The sequence below is a fragment of the Vicugna pacos genome, chromosome 13, assembly GCF_048564905.1.
Source record: "Vicugna pacos chromosome 13, VicPac4, whole genome shotgun sequence".
In the NCBI taxonomy this organism is placed as follows: domain Eukaryota; kingdom Metazoa; phylum Chordata; class Mammalia; order Artiodactyla; family Camelidae; genus Vicugna; species Vicugna pacos.
The window spans coordinates 63673897-63688947 of record NC_132999.1 but is presented as its reverse complement, the minus strand read 5'-3'; the positions used below and the strand labels follow the sequence as shown (position 1 = coordinate 63688947).

The following is a 15051-nucleotide window of genomic DNA, read 5'->3' as shown; positions in this document are numbered from 1 at the left end:
TTACCTGGTGCAAATCACAGGAAGTTTTTATTGGATTCTGTACAGAAGAGAAACGCTCAGTTGTCAAAAAAACTACAAACGGATCCCTGGCTCTGGGCTGGGTGGTGGTATGAAGACAGAGCTCCCTCCCCCATGAACCCAGGGTCAAGCTGCTTACCAAGGCAGCAAACAGGCCTGGAGGCTGGACAAAGTGAGGGAGATCCAGGCTACGGGGTCCCCCACATGGAGTCCTCCCTCCTTTTTAATTTTGTAAAAACCAGGACTGGAGGGACTTCAGGGGACCAGGCCTCCCTGCAAGTATTGCCGTTGGATATGAAATATACAGTGAAAACCCAAGGTGACAAATTGGCCAGCCTGATGCAGGGGGGGCAGTGGCTAACTGGTGACCTCTGCCCCCACGTGACATGTCGGTCCTTGAAGGCACAGCAGCATTGGCGAGATAGGCCTCCTACGGCTGAGGCTGGATTGGAGCCCCTGCCTTACTCCCCTGTGGCCAGTTCATCCTCCGTAAGATACCCCACAACCAGACTGAAGGGGACTCTGAAGCTGAGACAGAGCTGGGCAGGCCCCCCCCCCATCCTCCCCACTCCCAGAGGCTTCCCTGGAGCTGGGAAACTGGAAGGTGAGGAGCCAGGCTTGGCCACCTGAGGCGCAGAGGCAGTGCTGCAATTCCAGATTGCAGAGCAGGAGGGAAGAGGGTGTAGGCCAGCTACTTGCCGACCCTGGAACCCATTCTAGGTCTCCATGTGTAGAGGCCACTGCATGGAGGCAGGAAACAGGATGAGACAGTCAACAGCCTTTGCATTCACTCGTCCATCCAGCTCAAGGTCACAGCTGTTCCTGCGCTTCTCCTTAGCCTGAATCTAGGGTTTTCTCCATGGAAGAGCCAGCAGGCCCTCCCTAGGCCCATGGCCAAGCTCAGGCCTGCCAAAGGTCTGCCCAGGATGGAGAGCAACGAGGAGCCCTGCCCCAGGGTGGAGGAAGGTGCTCACCAGGTACTGGGCCCTAAACTCAGAATCTGGAAGGCCTCTAAGCCAAGATCCCTTCTGGCCAGACCTGTACAGGTTGGGGATGGGCACCAAGAAAAGGAAGCCCACTTCCCCTTTGCGTCAATCCTTTCCACCATGTACCCACGATCTTCATGGTGGGAGTCACAGAGGTGGCTGACATGGTGGGCATAGGCAATGAAGGCAGTGATGAGGGTGAGGACACTAATAGTGGTCACGGTGGGTGTGGTGCCAACGGTGATGGTGCAGGAGTGTTGTGCTTTAGCTGGGGGTGGGGAGAGTTCCCAAGGGGGCCAGGGACACTAAGCGTGGGAGGCCTCAGGCTTGGGGGCCACACACTGAAGACTGGCCCCTACAAAGGACCCATGAAGAGCCCGAGACTCTCTCTCATTCCCTGTCCACGCAGTGGCTAGGGCACACAGACTAGGAGACTTGTTCAAACAGTCCTGAGAGTTAACATGGTCACCTGCTCATCATGGATGGGTAAACCGAGGCAGAACAGGTCAGCCGGGAGACCTGCTCAGAGAACTTGGTTGGGGCTCTGAAGACCCCTGTGCTTAGAGACCCTCCGTACCCCACCCCCTGAGGTGTGACAATTACAGTGCAGAGTGGAAAGGTGGGTGCAATCTGGTGGCTTCTGCAGGGCTGGGCTTTTGTTCCATCCAGTGGTAGCCCTGTCCCTGGGCTCCCCACACGCCACTCCCCGCCCAGCTGCCCCGTGCAGAGCCCGCCTTTCCCCAAGCCCCAGCCTCACTCTGCTCCGGAATGCCCTGCCCAGCGGCTGGTCCGTGCCCAGTGTGGTCGTCCGGGGCAGCTGTCGTCCCTCTAGGCAATGGCCACTTCCCAGGGCTGGCAGAGAGCCGTTGCCCTGTCGCCTTAGGAGGGCTGGCACGCCCGGGCGCATTTGGCGGGCTCAGCGCAGCCTGCCCAGGGCACGGGCCGGGCCAGGGTGGCATCTTTGGTGCTTTGGCCCCGCGGGCGGTCCGGCCAGCCTGGCGATCTAGGGAGGAACAGGCAAGCCCTAGGACGCCGAGCCCAGCGAGTCCGAGTGCAGTGTGACGTAGCCCGACGACTCGGAGGGAGAGCTCAAGAAGCTGCTGGTGCTGCCGCCGCCGCCGCCGCTGCCGCCGCCCGCCGCGCGCAAGCCCCCGGGCTCGCCCCACGACGCACTCAGGCCGGTCCGCAGGGTCTGTGCGTGCGCATGCGCGGCCGGGTGAGGCCCGGGGCGCCGTTGCACGCCGCCACCGCCAGGGGGCGCCGCGTCCCCGCCGGACTGGGCGCCGTCTGGGGCAGCGGCGCGGGCTGGGAAGGGCCCTGGTGGGGCGGGCGGGCGGCGCAGGGTCTGCGGCTCCCGCTCGAAGGCCGTCAGCGCGAAGGCGTCCGGCAGCAGCGAGGCCGAGGCGCAGCGGGCGCCGGGACCGGGACGGCGGCGCGGGCTGCCGGGGGGCGAAGTGGGGGTGCGGCGCGGGCCGTCGTCCAGAGCCGGGGGGCGGAGCGACAGTAGGCTCTCTGCCGAGCGACGGCGCGGGCGGAAGGGGGGCGCGTCCTCCGCGAAGGCCAGCAGGCTGCCGCGGGGCCGGTCGGGCCCGCCGGGCAGCACCAGGGCGGCCAGGTCCTCGCCGGAGCCCCAGCGTGGCAGGAACGTGGGCAACTGGACCGCAGCCCACACGTCCGCGTCGTCGTGGGAGAAACGTCGCGTGGGCGGGACCTGTCAGGACCACGAGGTTACCCTGGGCTGCCCTCCTGGAAAAAAGGGGACCTCTGCCTCCCCACAGCGGACAGGGCTGCCTGGTTTGGAGCTGTGAGATCTGGGGCAAGTGACAATCCCTGCAGGCCTCACTGTTGTCATCCGTAGCTTGAGTCGGTTGGGGAGATGACCCCTTGAATAGGGGAGCTGAGCCCCAAGGAAGTAGCACAGGCACCAGATGGCACACCCTCCCAGAGCACAAGGCAACATGGGCACCGGGGCTGGGGTGCCTCCCATGGGTCCACCTGCGAGGCTCTGTGACCAGGGGCCAGCCTGTCTCTGGAGGGTGACAGCCAGCCCCTGGAGCTGTGGCAAGCATGAGATGGGCTCAGAAAGGGGAGACCTTGGAGAGGTCAGGGTACCTCCCACCAGCACACTCTGTGTCTCCGGCCCAGCCCTGTCCCTACCTGCAGGTACTGCATCTTGTCCTCCTGCAAGGGCCGCAGAGGGTAGAACTGGGGCAGGCCTCCCTCCAGGTCAGAGTGCTCATACTTGGCCATCCTGTCCAGGGCCACAAAGTCACCCCCATAGCTGTAGTCGAGGGAGCGCTCCGACACTAGGTCTGGGGGGGTGCCACCTTCCAGGCTGGTCTCTGCAGGGTAGGGTAGACTCTTAGGGCCATGGAAACTTGGGGGCCAGGAGTCCCAGGGACCCCTGGAGGCACACACAGGGTGGGGGCTGGTTAGCAGGAAAGAAGGGTGGGGTCTTCTGTTCAAATCTTGACTCTGCCACCTTTTAGTTGAGGGACTGGGGAGGTCACACACTGAGCCAGTTTCCTCCTCTGTGGGGGCAGGAGCTAAACAGACACAAGAAGCTGACACTGCCTGCAGGTGGCAAGGGCTCAGCCAAGGGTAACATTGTTATTGTGGGAGGTGGGCGGGAGACAGCACCTGGGTCTCAGAAGCCCCAGGCCAGATTACTGGGACACCTAAAGTCAGAAACTTGGTGGAACACATTCAGTCTGTAATAGAGTCCACAGCTACTCTGTTAACCAGAACATCTGATTAACCAGAACCCTGGGGTGGCCAGGCCAGACAGAGGAATGCCCCGTGGGACACCAAGCTTGGGTCCCTTAGGGGTTCAGGCACCTTTGGGGTAACACAGGGGATCTGATGGCTGTTATCCTGCTGACCCCAGTGACCTCACCCAGGCTCTACTCTCCCTGGGGACCATTCTCAGGCCATACTCACCCTCATCCGAGTCCTCATTGTTGGCCATGAGGGCCATACATTTCTCCCAGACAGCCTTAAGGTCAGCGCGGTAGCGGTCGCAGGCCCAGAGGAAGATGGGCAGCAGCAGGGCCTGGGTCACCGAGCACCACAGCACACACAGCGCCATCCAGGGTGCCGAGGCATCTGCCCGAAGACTGCTGAAGCTCACCACCTGTGGGCACAGGGCACGGCCTGGCACCTGGCAGGACCCCCACCCCCCGGCTTCCCCTCCCAGCCTCAGTCCTCCCATTTGTGTGGCAGAGCTGACTGTCCACTTGCTGCGGGGAGAGGAGGAGGTGACAGACAGAACCCTGGGCTCTTGGGCAGGAAAGGGCTGGAGTGTGAGGGTCGAAGTCCCTGCCCACTGACGGCTGCTGGCTGCCAAGATGAGCAGTCACAGCCCCATGTGTGCACTGCCCTTCACAGCATACCAGGCTGCACTGGGCATGCCCTCCTACATTTCACCCCCGAGACTGTCCAAGGAGGTGGGGCATGGGTTACATCACCACCCCCTTTTTGAGAGCCAGGTCTCAAGCCTCCCAGTTCAGGGACGCTTCCACCACTCCCACTGCTCCATAGCTAGTGGCCTCCTAGGCCCTGACCCTACTCTCCGAGTCTAGGCCTCAGACCCTGGGGGGGGGCGGGGCAGAAATCAAAGCAGTTTCTGAGGATCAGAGGGTCCAGCCAGGTAGCCCCTGGGTCCCTGCCCAGGAACCCCTCATTCGTCTGCCCCCAGGAGAGTTCTTTCCCCCACGCTGAGTGACATTTAACTGTTCCCTATCAAAGCAGGTGTGGGCACAATACAGACATCATGTTGGTTTTTCCATGTAAGCTGTGTGACCCTCAGAAAGGTGCTCAACCTCTCTGGGACTCAGTCTCCCCATCTGTGAAATGGACCAAGAACACCCCACAGGGTGAGGTAAGGACTACAGACACTACCAGGCCGGCAGTGTGGAGCGGGCTCCGCAGATGGCACCTCTTCCCTGCCCTTCCCCCACTGCTGTTCCTGCCTGGCTCTGCAGTTTTCACATGTGCACCTTCTCTCTATCAGCAAAGGGATGGGGGGCGGGGTACTGGGCCCCCTGAGGGTGGGGCAGCAGGTAGCCAGGAGCTGCACCCTGACTATGAGGCTGCCACCTCACCTGTCGCCTTCTGGAGCTCAGGTCCTGCAGTGACTCCCTGCCCAGCTGCTGGGATGAAGCCTCCATCTGGTCCTTGCCCCTAGACTCTGCCTGTCCAGCTCCAGACCCTTCAGGGGCTGGGCTGGAGCCCTATATGGGTGGGAGGGCTTGGCTACTGAGTCCAGACGTCATTCTCGGGCTAGCCTCTCACACAGGGGCACAGCCTCACAGGCAGGACCCCATGCAGTCCCAGTGCACCGTGGACCCTTGCTGGCGGGGTCTTCTTCAGACCAGCCCTCACCTTGGCCTTCCTCAGCCCCTGGGATCAAGTCCAACTCCCAGCAGACAGTCAAGAACTGCCCAGCCTCCTGACTCAGGACAAAAGCTGATTCTGCCACACCAAACCGCTCTCTGTCCATCCTGGGGTCTGGACCCACCAGGAAGCCTGTGGCGTGTTACCCCACCTTCCACACCCTCTGCATCAAATGGGCCTCACTCAGGTCACAAGAGGAGAGTCCTCTGCAGTGTGACAGGAAGACCCAGGTCTCTGCAGCCACCCGATGTGGGTTCAAATCCCACCCCAGCTGCCTGACTTTACGCAGGTCATTTTACCTCTCTGGACTTCAGTTTCCGAATCTGTAAAATGGTGATACCCCTGAAAGGACTGGGTGTGAGGATTCAGCCACCTAATGCCTGGAGTGGGCCCAGCCCCGGGCTATCCCGGAGCCCACGCCCCCTGACAGACCCCTGCTACCCCACGGCTCACCCACCAGCACGGGGAAGCCCATGAGGCAGTCATAGATGACGACGATGGTGGCCACCAGACCGGTGATCTGCAGCGAGGTTTTGGCGGGCTCGGAGCCGTCAATGGAGGAACGGCGCTTGCCCTGTGCATCCTCCACCACGATGGTGGGCACAGTGAAGGCGCGCCGGTCGGCTCGGCGCCCCACCTGCACAGCCAGTGTCTGGAAGAGGGCGATGGCCGTGCAGACCACGCCCATGGCCACACTGCCGCCCACCAGCAGCAGGAAGCAGACGCCGAAGCCCAGGCCAATCTCAGCCACGATGAAGCGGCAGCCATGGGTGTAGAAGCGCTCGCTTGTGTCATGCCAGCCGACGGCCGGCAGGGCCGACAGGATGAAGGACACCATCCAGATGCCCATGACCGTGTGCACCGCCTGCTTCTTGGCATTGCTCAGCCTGGCATGGGCAAGACAGAGGGACCTCACATCACTCCTGGGGTCTCTCCCCCAGCCCTCCAGTAAGCACATTGTCACATGTCCCTCTCGCCAGCACTTCTGTACTGGACACTGGACACTAGACACCCACACACACCTACATGAGCATGCCCCTGCAGCCCCCTGTGCTGCACAGGTGTGGCACCCCACACCGAGGACATCTGTGCACCCAGGTGCACCAGGCGGTCTCCATGTTCACGCCCATGTGTCCCCCTCTCTAAGGACACCATTCAGGTGCACACATGCACATGCCGGAGAGCTCACCGGTAGTTGACGGGCCAGCGGACCATCCACATGCGGTGGTAGGAGAGGGAGGTGACGGAGAAGCAGGTGGCCAGGGTGAGGGTGTAGAAGGTGGAGACAAAGACCTTGCAGAGGCCCTCGTTCCATTCGTAGTCGGGGCGCTGGCGCCGCAGCTGCACCACCGCGTAGGTGGCGATGGGCACAGCCACGTTGAGCATGTGGGTGGCTGCGAGCATGCACAGCAGGAACTCCAGAGGCTTCCACTTCTTCTGCTTGGCACCCACGCTGAGGATGCCCCAGGCGTTGGCCAGCAGGGAGAGGCCTCCACATGCCAGCCAGCCCACCGCACTGCCAGGCAGCCGCCGCTCATCACTCATGGTGCAGATGGGAGCTGGCGGGTGGCTGGGACATCCTCCTTAAGCCAGGCCTCAGAGCAGCAGCCCTCACACGTGGTAGCCCGGGGACACCAGGGACCATAAGCATCTGCGGTGGGGGGAAGCCACAGAGCTCTCAGTGACTCTCCCCTGGCTGTGGCATTGGAGCTTTTGGGGCTCCCAGGAGTGGGAGACAGAGGGCATCTCCCAGTGCACCATTACCTCCCTGGTCCTGGCTTGGGCTGGGCTGCTTTGCTCTCCTCTTCACTCTCTGGGACCTCTTGCCTAAATCCCCAGCTCCCGAGGGACGTATACAGAGGTGCTCAATGAGTGTACACTCCCTCACTTCCACCCACTCCTGGTCAAGGTATGGCATCTAGGCTCCCTTCCAGGCCACCCACATCTTCAGCGAAGCAGCCAGGCTGGGCCTAGATAGGCACTGTGCCCTGTCCCAGAACCAGCCCTCTCACCATCAAACCTCCCACACGCCCCTAAGGCCCACACAAGGCTCCGCCAGTGCACGCTGGGGCCCCTCACCTTACTTTATCCCACTTCATCTGGAGAAATTTTGGAGCACATGTCTGGAGGATGAACCCCCTAAACCTCCTCTGTGAAGAAGGGGTGATCTGATGGCTGCTTTCCTGCCCACCCTGGAAAGGGACAGCCTGCTTCACCCGGCTCAGCCCCCAGCAGGCCTCCCTGGCTGGGCACCCCGGACAGGCCCTGGTGCTACCCTTGGCTGGGCTTCACACTAAACTCCAGCATCCTAGCCATGTGGCCCAGAAAAGTCCTGGCATCCATGTCTTCCTCTGAAACAGGGACAATGGTGCCTCCTCCAGGGGAGGCTGGGGTGGACAGATGCCACATCCTAAAGTCTGCGGCAGGCCAGGTCCCACACACAGTGGGTGCTCTGGACGCCTTGGGCAGCGTGGGACTGTAGATGGCCCAGAGACCAGAACTCGCCCCCAAGGACAGCCTGTGGCTATGAACCAGGGGCACAGGATGCTAGGCAGGAGGTGCGTGTTGGGGGGCTGCTCTATCTGCCAGTGGGCCAGACGGTGAGTCCTCCTTCCCAGCGAAGCACCTCCCTGTGCAGAGCACTGGCTGGTCCCTCTGATGGGAAGCCATCCACAGTAGGCCCTCTGGCCTCAGCCTGGAGCAGGCAGTGCAGAGAAGTATAAGGCTAAGTGCAGACCTGCTGTGTATCTGGCCTACACTGGCCCTTCTCACCCACCAGCCTGTTTCAACTCACTGGTTGCAATTCTCGTGCCCTCAACACACGGGCACATTTAGTGTACCACACACAACCACTGATCCCCCAGGGGCCTGCTGCCAGGCACCCCTGCTTCTCTTGTCTAGAGTTCCTTTGGCCTGTGGCCTGACCCCTGTGGACACCAAAGGACCTCTGAGGATGTGTCTCTTCCATCTCTGTGCCCCTGCCGTGGGCCGTCCCAGACCCCTAACCCAGAGGAAGAGTCTATTCTTTACCACACCAGTGCCCAAAAGGGCCTTTTTGGGGGGGGGACTTCTGGGGCCAGGGAACTTCCTTCCCAAACATGGGTTTCTGCTTACAGAGTGGCTCCCCCTCCCAACCCCAGACCCACAGTGGGGGTGAGGTGGCCCCACTGGACCCTCCACCAGCCATTCTGGTGTCCAGCAAACCTCCTTGAGCTCAGCATGCAGAGACTACTGATGTCGGATAAAGAGCTGTTAGACTCCATCACTAACCCCCAGCCAGTTACGTGACTCAGCGGGGCCTCAGTTTCCTCATCTGTAAGCGTGTGGGTAGGCAGTAAGCTATGCCAGGGATAGTGCTTAGAATGGAGTCGGGCATACAGTAAGTGCTCAATAAATGCCTGCCACACAGATATCTGTTCTAAAGACCTCCCTGCTCACCAAGCTAGGCTGTCTCTTAAGGGCCAAGACCCTGAGCTTGGAGGTGTGCGTGAGCCTCAGACCTGCAGGCAGATGCAGAGTCACCCCAACCAGAACCTGGGACAGCTCAGCTTTGAGGGTGAGGAGGCCGCCACAGGGCTGCCTCTAGCCAGGTGGGGTGCCTTGCAGCCTACCAGGGGTCGAGGGCAGGCAGTGTGTGTGTGCTGCTGTGGGCCAGAGGCTGCAGACGCCAGTGATCTTTATCACATAGAAACTGGATTCAGCATGCACCTGGGGGGAACGGCATCTGTTTCTTCCTGCCAGATTGGGAGGTCTTCCCTCAGATGAAGCAGGCTGTCTGACACCTGTGACCCTGGGCCCAGTCCAGTCCACCTTGCCCACCTGTTGCTCACTGGTACAGCCACTGGCTCACCCTCTCATGGTGCCAGGTCTTCCCCAAGTTTAGCCGAAGTCTAGCCTAACATTGTCTCCCTGTATCTAAAGGCGCTAGGTCTGCAGAGAGGAGAATGTGCCGTACGGGTGGAGGCAGGAAGCATCCTCCTTCAAAGAGGCACACTCCTCTCAGTTAGAACCCCAGTGGTCTTCTCTGAAGGACTGTCATCATTCCCATTTCAAAGATGGTTAAGCAAAGGTAAAACAATTTGCCCAAGCTATTGTGCACCTGAGCCAGGATCTGAACTCCGCTTACCTGATATCAAAATCCTGGCCTCTCAAACATTAAAATGCTTGGAAACTAGGCTTTTTTTTTTTTTTTTTTGGTTCCACAAGCTGAGATTGTCCTGAGCCTCCTACCCCTGCAGGACAGGTCCTGCTGTTCCCACACTGTACATGGGGACACTGAGGTTCAGAGCCCAGAGGAACACTGGGAGGAGGTATGAGAGCTGGGTTGGTGGATTCATTCATGAGCTGGTGGTCCCGGCATGGGGGAGGCATGTCACTGATGGATAGCAAGGTCTCCAAATGCAGAGTGAGGTGGGAACAGAGTCCTCCTTCCTCCAGGCTGGTGACCAGTGACCCACTGATCACACACCTTCTGTTCATTCTTCACAGGGAGCAGGGGACACCAGGGGCCAGAAGCCGGGCAAGCAGGGTGTTGCCGCCCCCTGCTGGGAAGTTTTCCCCGAATCACACTCAAGGAGTCCCCGCAGCATTTCAGGTGGAACTTCCTCCTCCCCTTGGATCCCGGACACCCTCCCTTCCCTCCCTCTCCCCCCAGGACATGGCAGGGCAGGCTGCTGGTGTGACACGCCTGGAACCCACCGGACCCAGAAGACTCCCTCCGCAGGGTCTGCGGGCGGGGCCCAGGCGTGACGTCACGGCCCCGGGCCAATGAGGCCGCATAGCCCCAGGGCTCTATTGCGCAACAAAGAGAACCCAGAACTTGAAAGGATTCCCGGGCTCTGGCTGCTGCCCCCAGGCTGCTCTCCGCCCGCGCTGCTGTCCATCGGTCCCGCAGGGCCCGGCTCGGCCGCCGCCCAGGGCGGAGCTCCCAGCGCGGAGTCTCCACATCCCCGCCACGCCCCCTGCCCGCCACGCCCGCCCCCACCCTCGCGGTCCTGGTTCCTCCGTCTTCTAATCCTCCGCCCGACCCGGCGCGCCCCTGCCTACTGGTCCCACCCAGTGGGGCCTCCAAACCTGCCCAGCCCCGAGGGCGCGTCCAAGCGACGGCCGGGAGCGGATGCTGACGGGACTGCGGTCCCGGACGCCCCTCAAGTTACGCTGGGCAGGGGTGGGCCTGGGACCTCCAGACCCGCCATCCTCGCCTCCTGCAAGCAAAGTCCCTGGGGGCGGCGCTGTCAGGCCCAGAAGAAGGGGCCGACCGTGGGGAAGTTACCCGAAGGTCTCCAAGTTGGGGGGATGCGCAATCCTAAGCGGTGCCCGCGGCCAAAGGACAGACCCTGTGACCGACCCACCGCGGACAGTAGCTCCCCGCCGAGTCCTCCCGCTCGGGGTCCCCTGCCCGGGGTCCTCCTGTCCGGCCGCCATCGGGCCAGGGCGGCGGCGCTCACCCTGCATTCGGGAGCCCGGGGCTCCAGCTCGCTGCTCCCGCCTCCGGCTCCGGCTGCAGCTCCCGCGCCCCGGAGCCGAGCGCGGGCTGCCAGGGGCCGCGGGGGTGGCCGGCGGCGGAGCGGCCCGCGGGCCGGGGCATCCTGGTGGCGGGCGCCCGTGGCCGGCGCGTCCCTCTCGGCTCGGCTCAGCTCGGCCCCGCCGGCCCTCCCTCCCTCCCTCCCTCCCCTCGCGCCGCTGCCGCCGCGGCGCTCGGCTCCCGCCGCTCGGCTGGCTGCGCTCGGCGGCCGGGGGCGGGGGGCGGAGCAGGGCGCATGCCTCCGCGGGAGCCTCCGCACCGCCCCTCGGACCGCCCCGCCCCCGCCCCTCGGAGGCGCGGCCCGCCGCGTCTGTCTGTCTGTCTGTCTGTCCGTGCGCTTGTCAGTCCGCTGTCTCTCTCGCACCCGCGTAGGCGCGCCCTCCCTTCTCGCGCCGCCTAGCCGAAGCCCCCTGCGGGGGCAGCGCCTCCCTCCACGCATGGGCTGGGCTTCCGTCTTGCTGCCGCCTTGGGTCTGTCCACACTCCCGATGCCGCCGGCGAGCCTCCTGGGGAAGACCTAGGCCGAGGGGCCTGGGGCAGGAATGGACAGTGGGAACCTAGGGCCACGGACTGGGGGCTTAGGGAGGCCTTCCCGAAGGAAGCCACATCTAAGGTGAACAATAGGGGCTGGGCGTGGAGAGGACAGGAGAGCCTGAGGACTAGCGGCTTCTAGGAACTGGGGAGTCGTCCAGGGGTGGGGGCCGGGCAGGGAGTGGTGAGGTTGGGCCAAATAAAGATTCAGACTTGCCCTCGGACCTTGAGGGTCCACTGAGGGAATCAAGTGAACGGACCACTGGGCTGCCGAGTGGTTGCCCCTCCCCACCTTGGGTTCAGAAATGTTATCTGTGAAGCTGAGACCACGACCACCAGCAAACTGATGCCCCCACCCTCTCTCTTCCCTCCCTCAGGAGTTCCCCCTCCACTGAGCACTCTTAGAGGGGCAGAGGGTGTCACCTATAGGCTAGGTGGGGCAACCTACTAGTCCCCTTGATGGGGGTCTCTGGAGACCCAAGTCACAAGAGTGGCCGCTGGCATCTTGGCCTTGCATCCAAGCAGAAGATCCTGCCTGTCTCTTCTAGGGAGCCAGTGACCACACCCCCCCTAGACAAAAGGCCTCTGGAGTCACTCTGGGCTGCCCAGCACGGCACTGTCCTGACGTGTGTCTGGGAAGCATCCATGAGTGGTTCGCCCTATGTCAGAGGAACGGGGGCTCCTGCCCAGGACCAGACTCAACCAAAGGCAGCCAGTGCTGCCCGCACACTCCGTAGCCTGGCTCCTGCACTCACCCACACCATCCCCGCACCCCAGAAACAGCTTTTAGGAGACCCAGAGTAAGCCTTAGGGTCAAGACTTGAGGCAACAGTGAAGGTGTAAAGGCTCCGTAATGAAATGAGGCTGCTGAATGGGGAGCCCTGGCCATGCACTCCCCATATGTGGCTTCTGGGTGGTCAGGGCCCCTAGTGAGCCCTCTGTGGACAGGCTAGCCCCCTGCCCAGGTGGCCGTGGTTATAAATAGGCCACCAGCAGTGGGAGGCTGGCACAGGGTGGCTGGTGGTCAGGTGTGGCATTTCTAAGGCAAACAGGCAATCCAGCTACCAAGAGCCTTGGGCCAGCCTCCCACCCAGGGAGGGCAGAGGGCAGCTTGCCCCACGCCTGTGGCCCCAAGTGCATCTCCACCAATCCTGCTCACCACTGCTGCCTGTACTAGTGCCCCTGCCTCTGGCTTTGCTGGCTCTGGGGAGCAGGTGGGAGATGAGCTTTTGATGGCTGCCTTGGGGAACCTCGGGGCTCATGCACTATGGGGCTTGCGTGGCCAACTCTGGTTTCTCAGATCAAGGTTTGGCTGGCCTGGGCTGGGCGCTCTGCTTGCCCTGCAGGGCAGGCCTCCCTATCACTCCCCCAGGCCACCACTCTACCTTCAGTAAGTTGGCACAGGGTATGGGTGGAGCTGGGGAGGCTGAGGCAGCCTCCAGGGGGCCAAGGGACAGGGTAGGGTTGCTGTGGCCTCCTGTGGTGAGCGTGTTCCCTCCCCTGGCTCCCAGGCAGGAAATAACCCCGTCAGCCGGGACTGGGGCCCAAGATGGATTCTGAAGGTCTTGGCGGGGGTTTCTGCACATCTGGAGCTGAGTTCTCTCTTGGGCCCGAGGGAGCCTGTGTGCAGCTGCAGCTGTTGGCGACCAGTCTCATCTCCAGGCTTTGGAGATGAACCCGAGTCAGGACCGTTCTCCCAGGCGTTACCACTGGGAGTGCTTGGTGGAGAGGTCTCAACCATGGGTGGGTGTGGGGGGCTGGCCCCTGCCTTGGCAGCTTATCTGCCCTGAGGCTGCAGGACCACATGCACACACAGCCCCTCAGCCCCCTACCCCACAAGGCTTCCCAATAACCCCCTGCCCGAGTGGCTGGGGCTCCCAGGTCAGGCACAGAGGCCCTGACACCAGCTGGGAAGGCTTCATCCAACAGAATCCCTGCCTCTTGCTCCCAAGGGCCAAGGCCTCTACTGAGAAGAGGCTGGGCCTGGGGCAGGGTTTTCTCACGCACCAGGCTGTGCTCCGGGCCAGGTTAAGTTCAGCTCTCTGCCCCTCACTCCCTGAGTCCTCACAAGCACCCCAGACCCCCACCACAGGAAGGCCACGCAGGCTCTGAGCTGACATCCTGCACCAGCCCGACAGCACGTGGGGCACTGGGTGGGGCCTCAGAGCCAGGACATGGGGCCAGGACATGGGACCAGGGCCCCGGCGGGGGTTTGGGGCTGGGATGGGGAGAAGGGGCCAACACGAGTGGGTGCTGTGGTGCCTGGGGTTCTGGGTGCACGAGGTACAGGCACCCCGAGGGGCAGGGGTGGGAGGGTGGCCCCCAGGAAGGTGGGGGGCCCCGTGGGGGCCCCTAGCCCCCACATCCCAGGCCCAGGTAGGGAGCAGTCCCCCAAGACAAACCACCCAGGACCAGGGTCCAGCCAAACAGTAGCTTTATTAGTGATGCTGGATTCTTCACACACCTGACAGTGCGCCCAGGTGGTTCCCTAGGATTTCCAGGGAATGCCTTGGGGCGTCGGGACAACACTGTAGCATTTACACTGGAATGATATAAATAAAGCTTTGGTGTACAGGTTTTCAGGAGAGAGTACAGGTTAACACTGCAAGACAAATACTTCACACGACATCAGCTGTCAACGTGAACTGGGTGTTTGGCCAAGGGGGAACTTCTAAACGATCAGACGCTGGGGGCTGCTCCAGGCTCTGGCGGCAGGAGGGGCTGTCTAGGCCTGTGGCTCCGCCTGGCCCTGCCTTTTCGCCTTCATTTGAAGGTATCGCCCTTTGCCTTCTTCAAAGCGCTTCTTCTCGTCCTCAGTCTCGGGCTGTGGGCCACACACAGAGAAACAGGCAGGTTAGAGATGCTGGGGCTGTAGGCCGGGCCTGGGCACTGCCCCAGGACACAGAGAACCCTGCCCCAGGCCCCATCTTCCAGACAGCATCCCTCCCTGTAGGGAGGCCGGCTTCATGGGCACCCACGTCACCCTCCGCGGCAGGCAGAATTCTGAGCCCAGTGCTTCTCTGGTCATGAACTTCAGCTGAAAAGGCAGTTGATAATGAAATACAGGAGGGGAGGCCTGAAGCAGAGCCGAACAAGGGAAGGAAAAGGGGGCCCCAGGTTTGCCCTGCTCCCTGCTCATGGCCTTTGCCCTGAAGGGAAGCGGGGACAGATACCGTGCTGACTGTGTGACCTCGAAGAGGCCACTTCACTGTGCCAAGTGCAGCAGTAACCACTTTGTGGGCGGCAAGCCCTGGACAGCACAGAAGCCTAGGAAGTGGCCCTGGAGCCCTCCTCGCCCTTCTCTGTTGCTTCCTTCCTCTCAGCAAGTTAAGAAGCCTGGTTCCCACACTCGGGGCAGAGCCAAGCAAGCAGCGGGATTTGGCCCACGGCCGGGTCTCGCCCAGGACAGTCCTGGTTCGTGCCTGCCGACATGGCGTGATGGTGAATAGTGTCCCCCACCCTTCACTCTTGAGAGTGGCCTGGCCTGGCCTCTAAGTGGTGGCCCGGGGAAGAAATGACTGCAGCAGCATCAGGCGGTCACTTCCCAAGGCCACCGTCTGTCCCACCGCAAAGTTCTCCTTCAGCGCCAGGGCCAGGC

General features: G+C 62.2%; 2 protein-coding genes across 9 annotated transcripts in view; both read right to left on the bottom strand.

Moving 5' to 3' along the window:
- On the bottom strand, positions 1-11085 carry GPR153 (G protein-coupled receptor 153). Of its 3 annotated transcripts, none has more exons than XM_072975521.1 (6): positions 10847-11085; positions 6589-7050; positions 5857-6286; positions 3945-4137; positions 3162-3346; positions 1-2715 (listed from the first exon to the last, which is right to left on the bottom strand). In XM_072975521.1, exons 2-6 carry the CDS (start codon positions 6942-6944, stop codon positions 2029-2031), a joined length of 1851 nt encoding a protein of 616 aa, XP_072831622.1. In that variant the 5' UTR covers positions 6945-7050; positions 10847-11085; the 3' UTR covers positions 1-2028. The 3 variants fall into 3 exon arrangements, with proteins under 3 accessions (XP_072831622.1, XP_072831624.1, XP_072831623.1); XM_072975523.1 differs by lacking the exon at positions 10847-11085 and adding an exon at positions 9526-10840; XM_072975522.1 differs by lacking the exon at positions 10847-11085 and having other exon boundaries at positions 6589-9518.
- Positions 11086-13870: 2785 nt separating this feature from the next.
- Positions 13871-15051, bottom strand: part of ACOT7 (acyl-CoA thioesterase 7) — a 94465-nt gene continuing 93284 nt past the window's right edge. For all 6 annotated transcript variants that reach the window (XM_072975516.1, XM_072975517.1, XM_072975520.1 and 3 more), the window contains exon 9: positions 13871-14277. In XM_072975516.1, the coding sequence (XP_072831617.1) occupies positions 14179-14277 (99 nt within the window). In that variant the 3' untranslated portion in view covers positions 13871-14178. The remainder of the gene's footprint in view (positions 14278-15051) is intronic.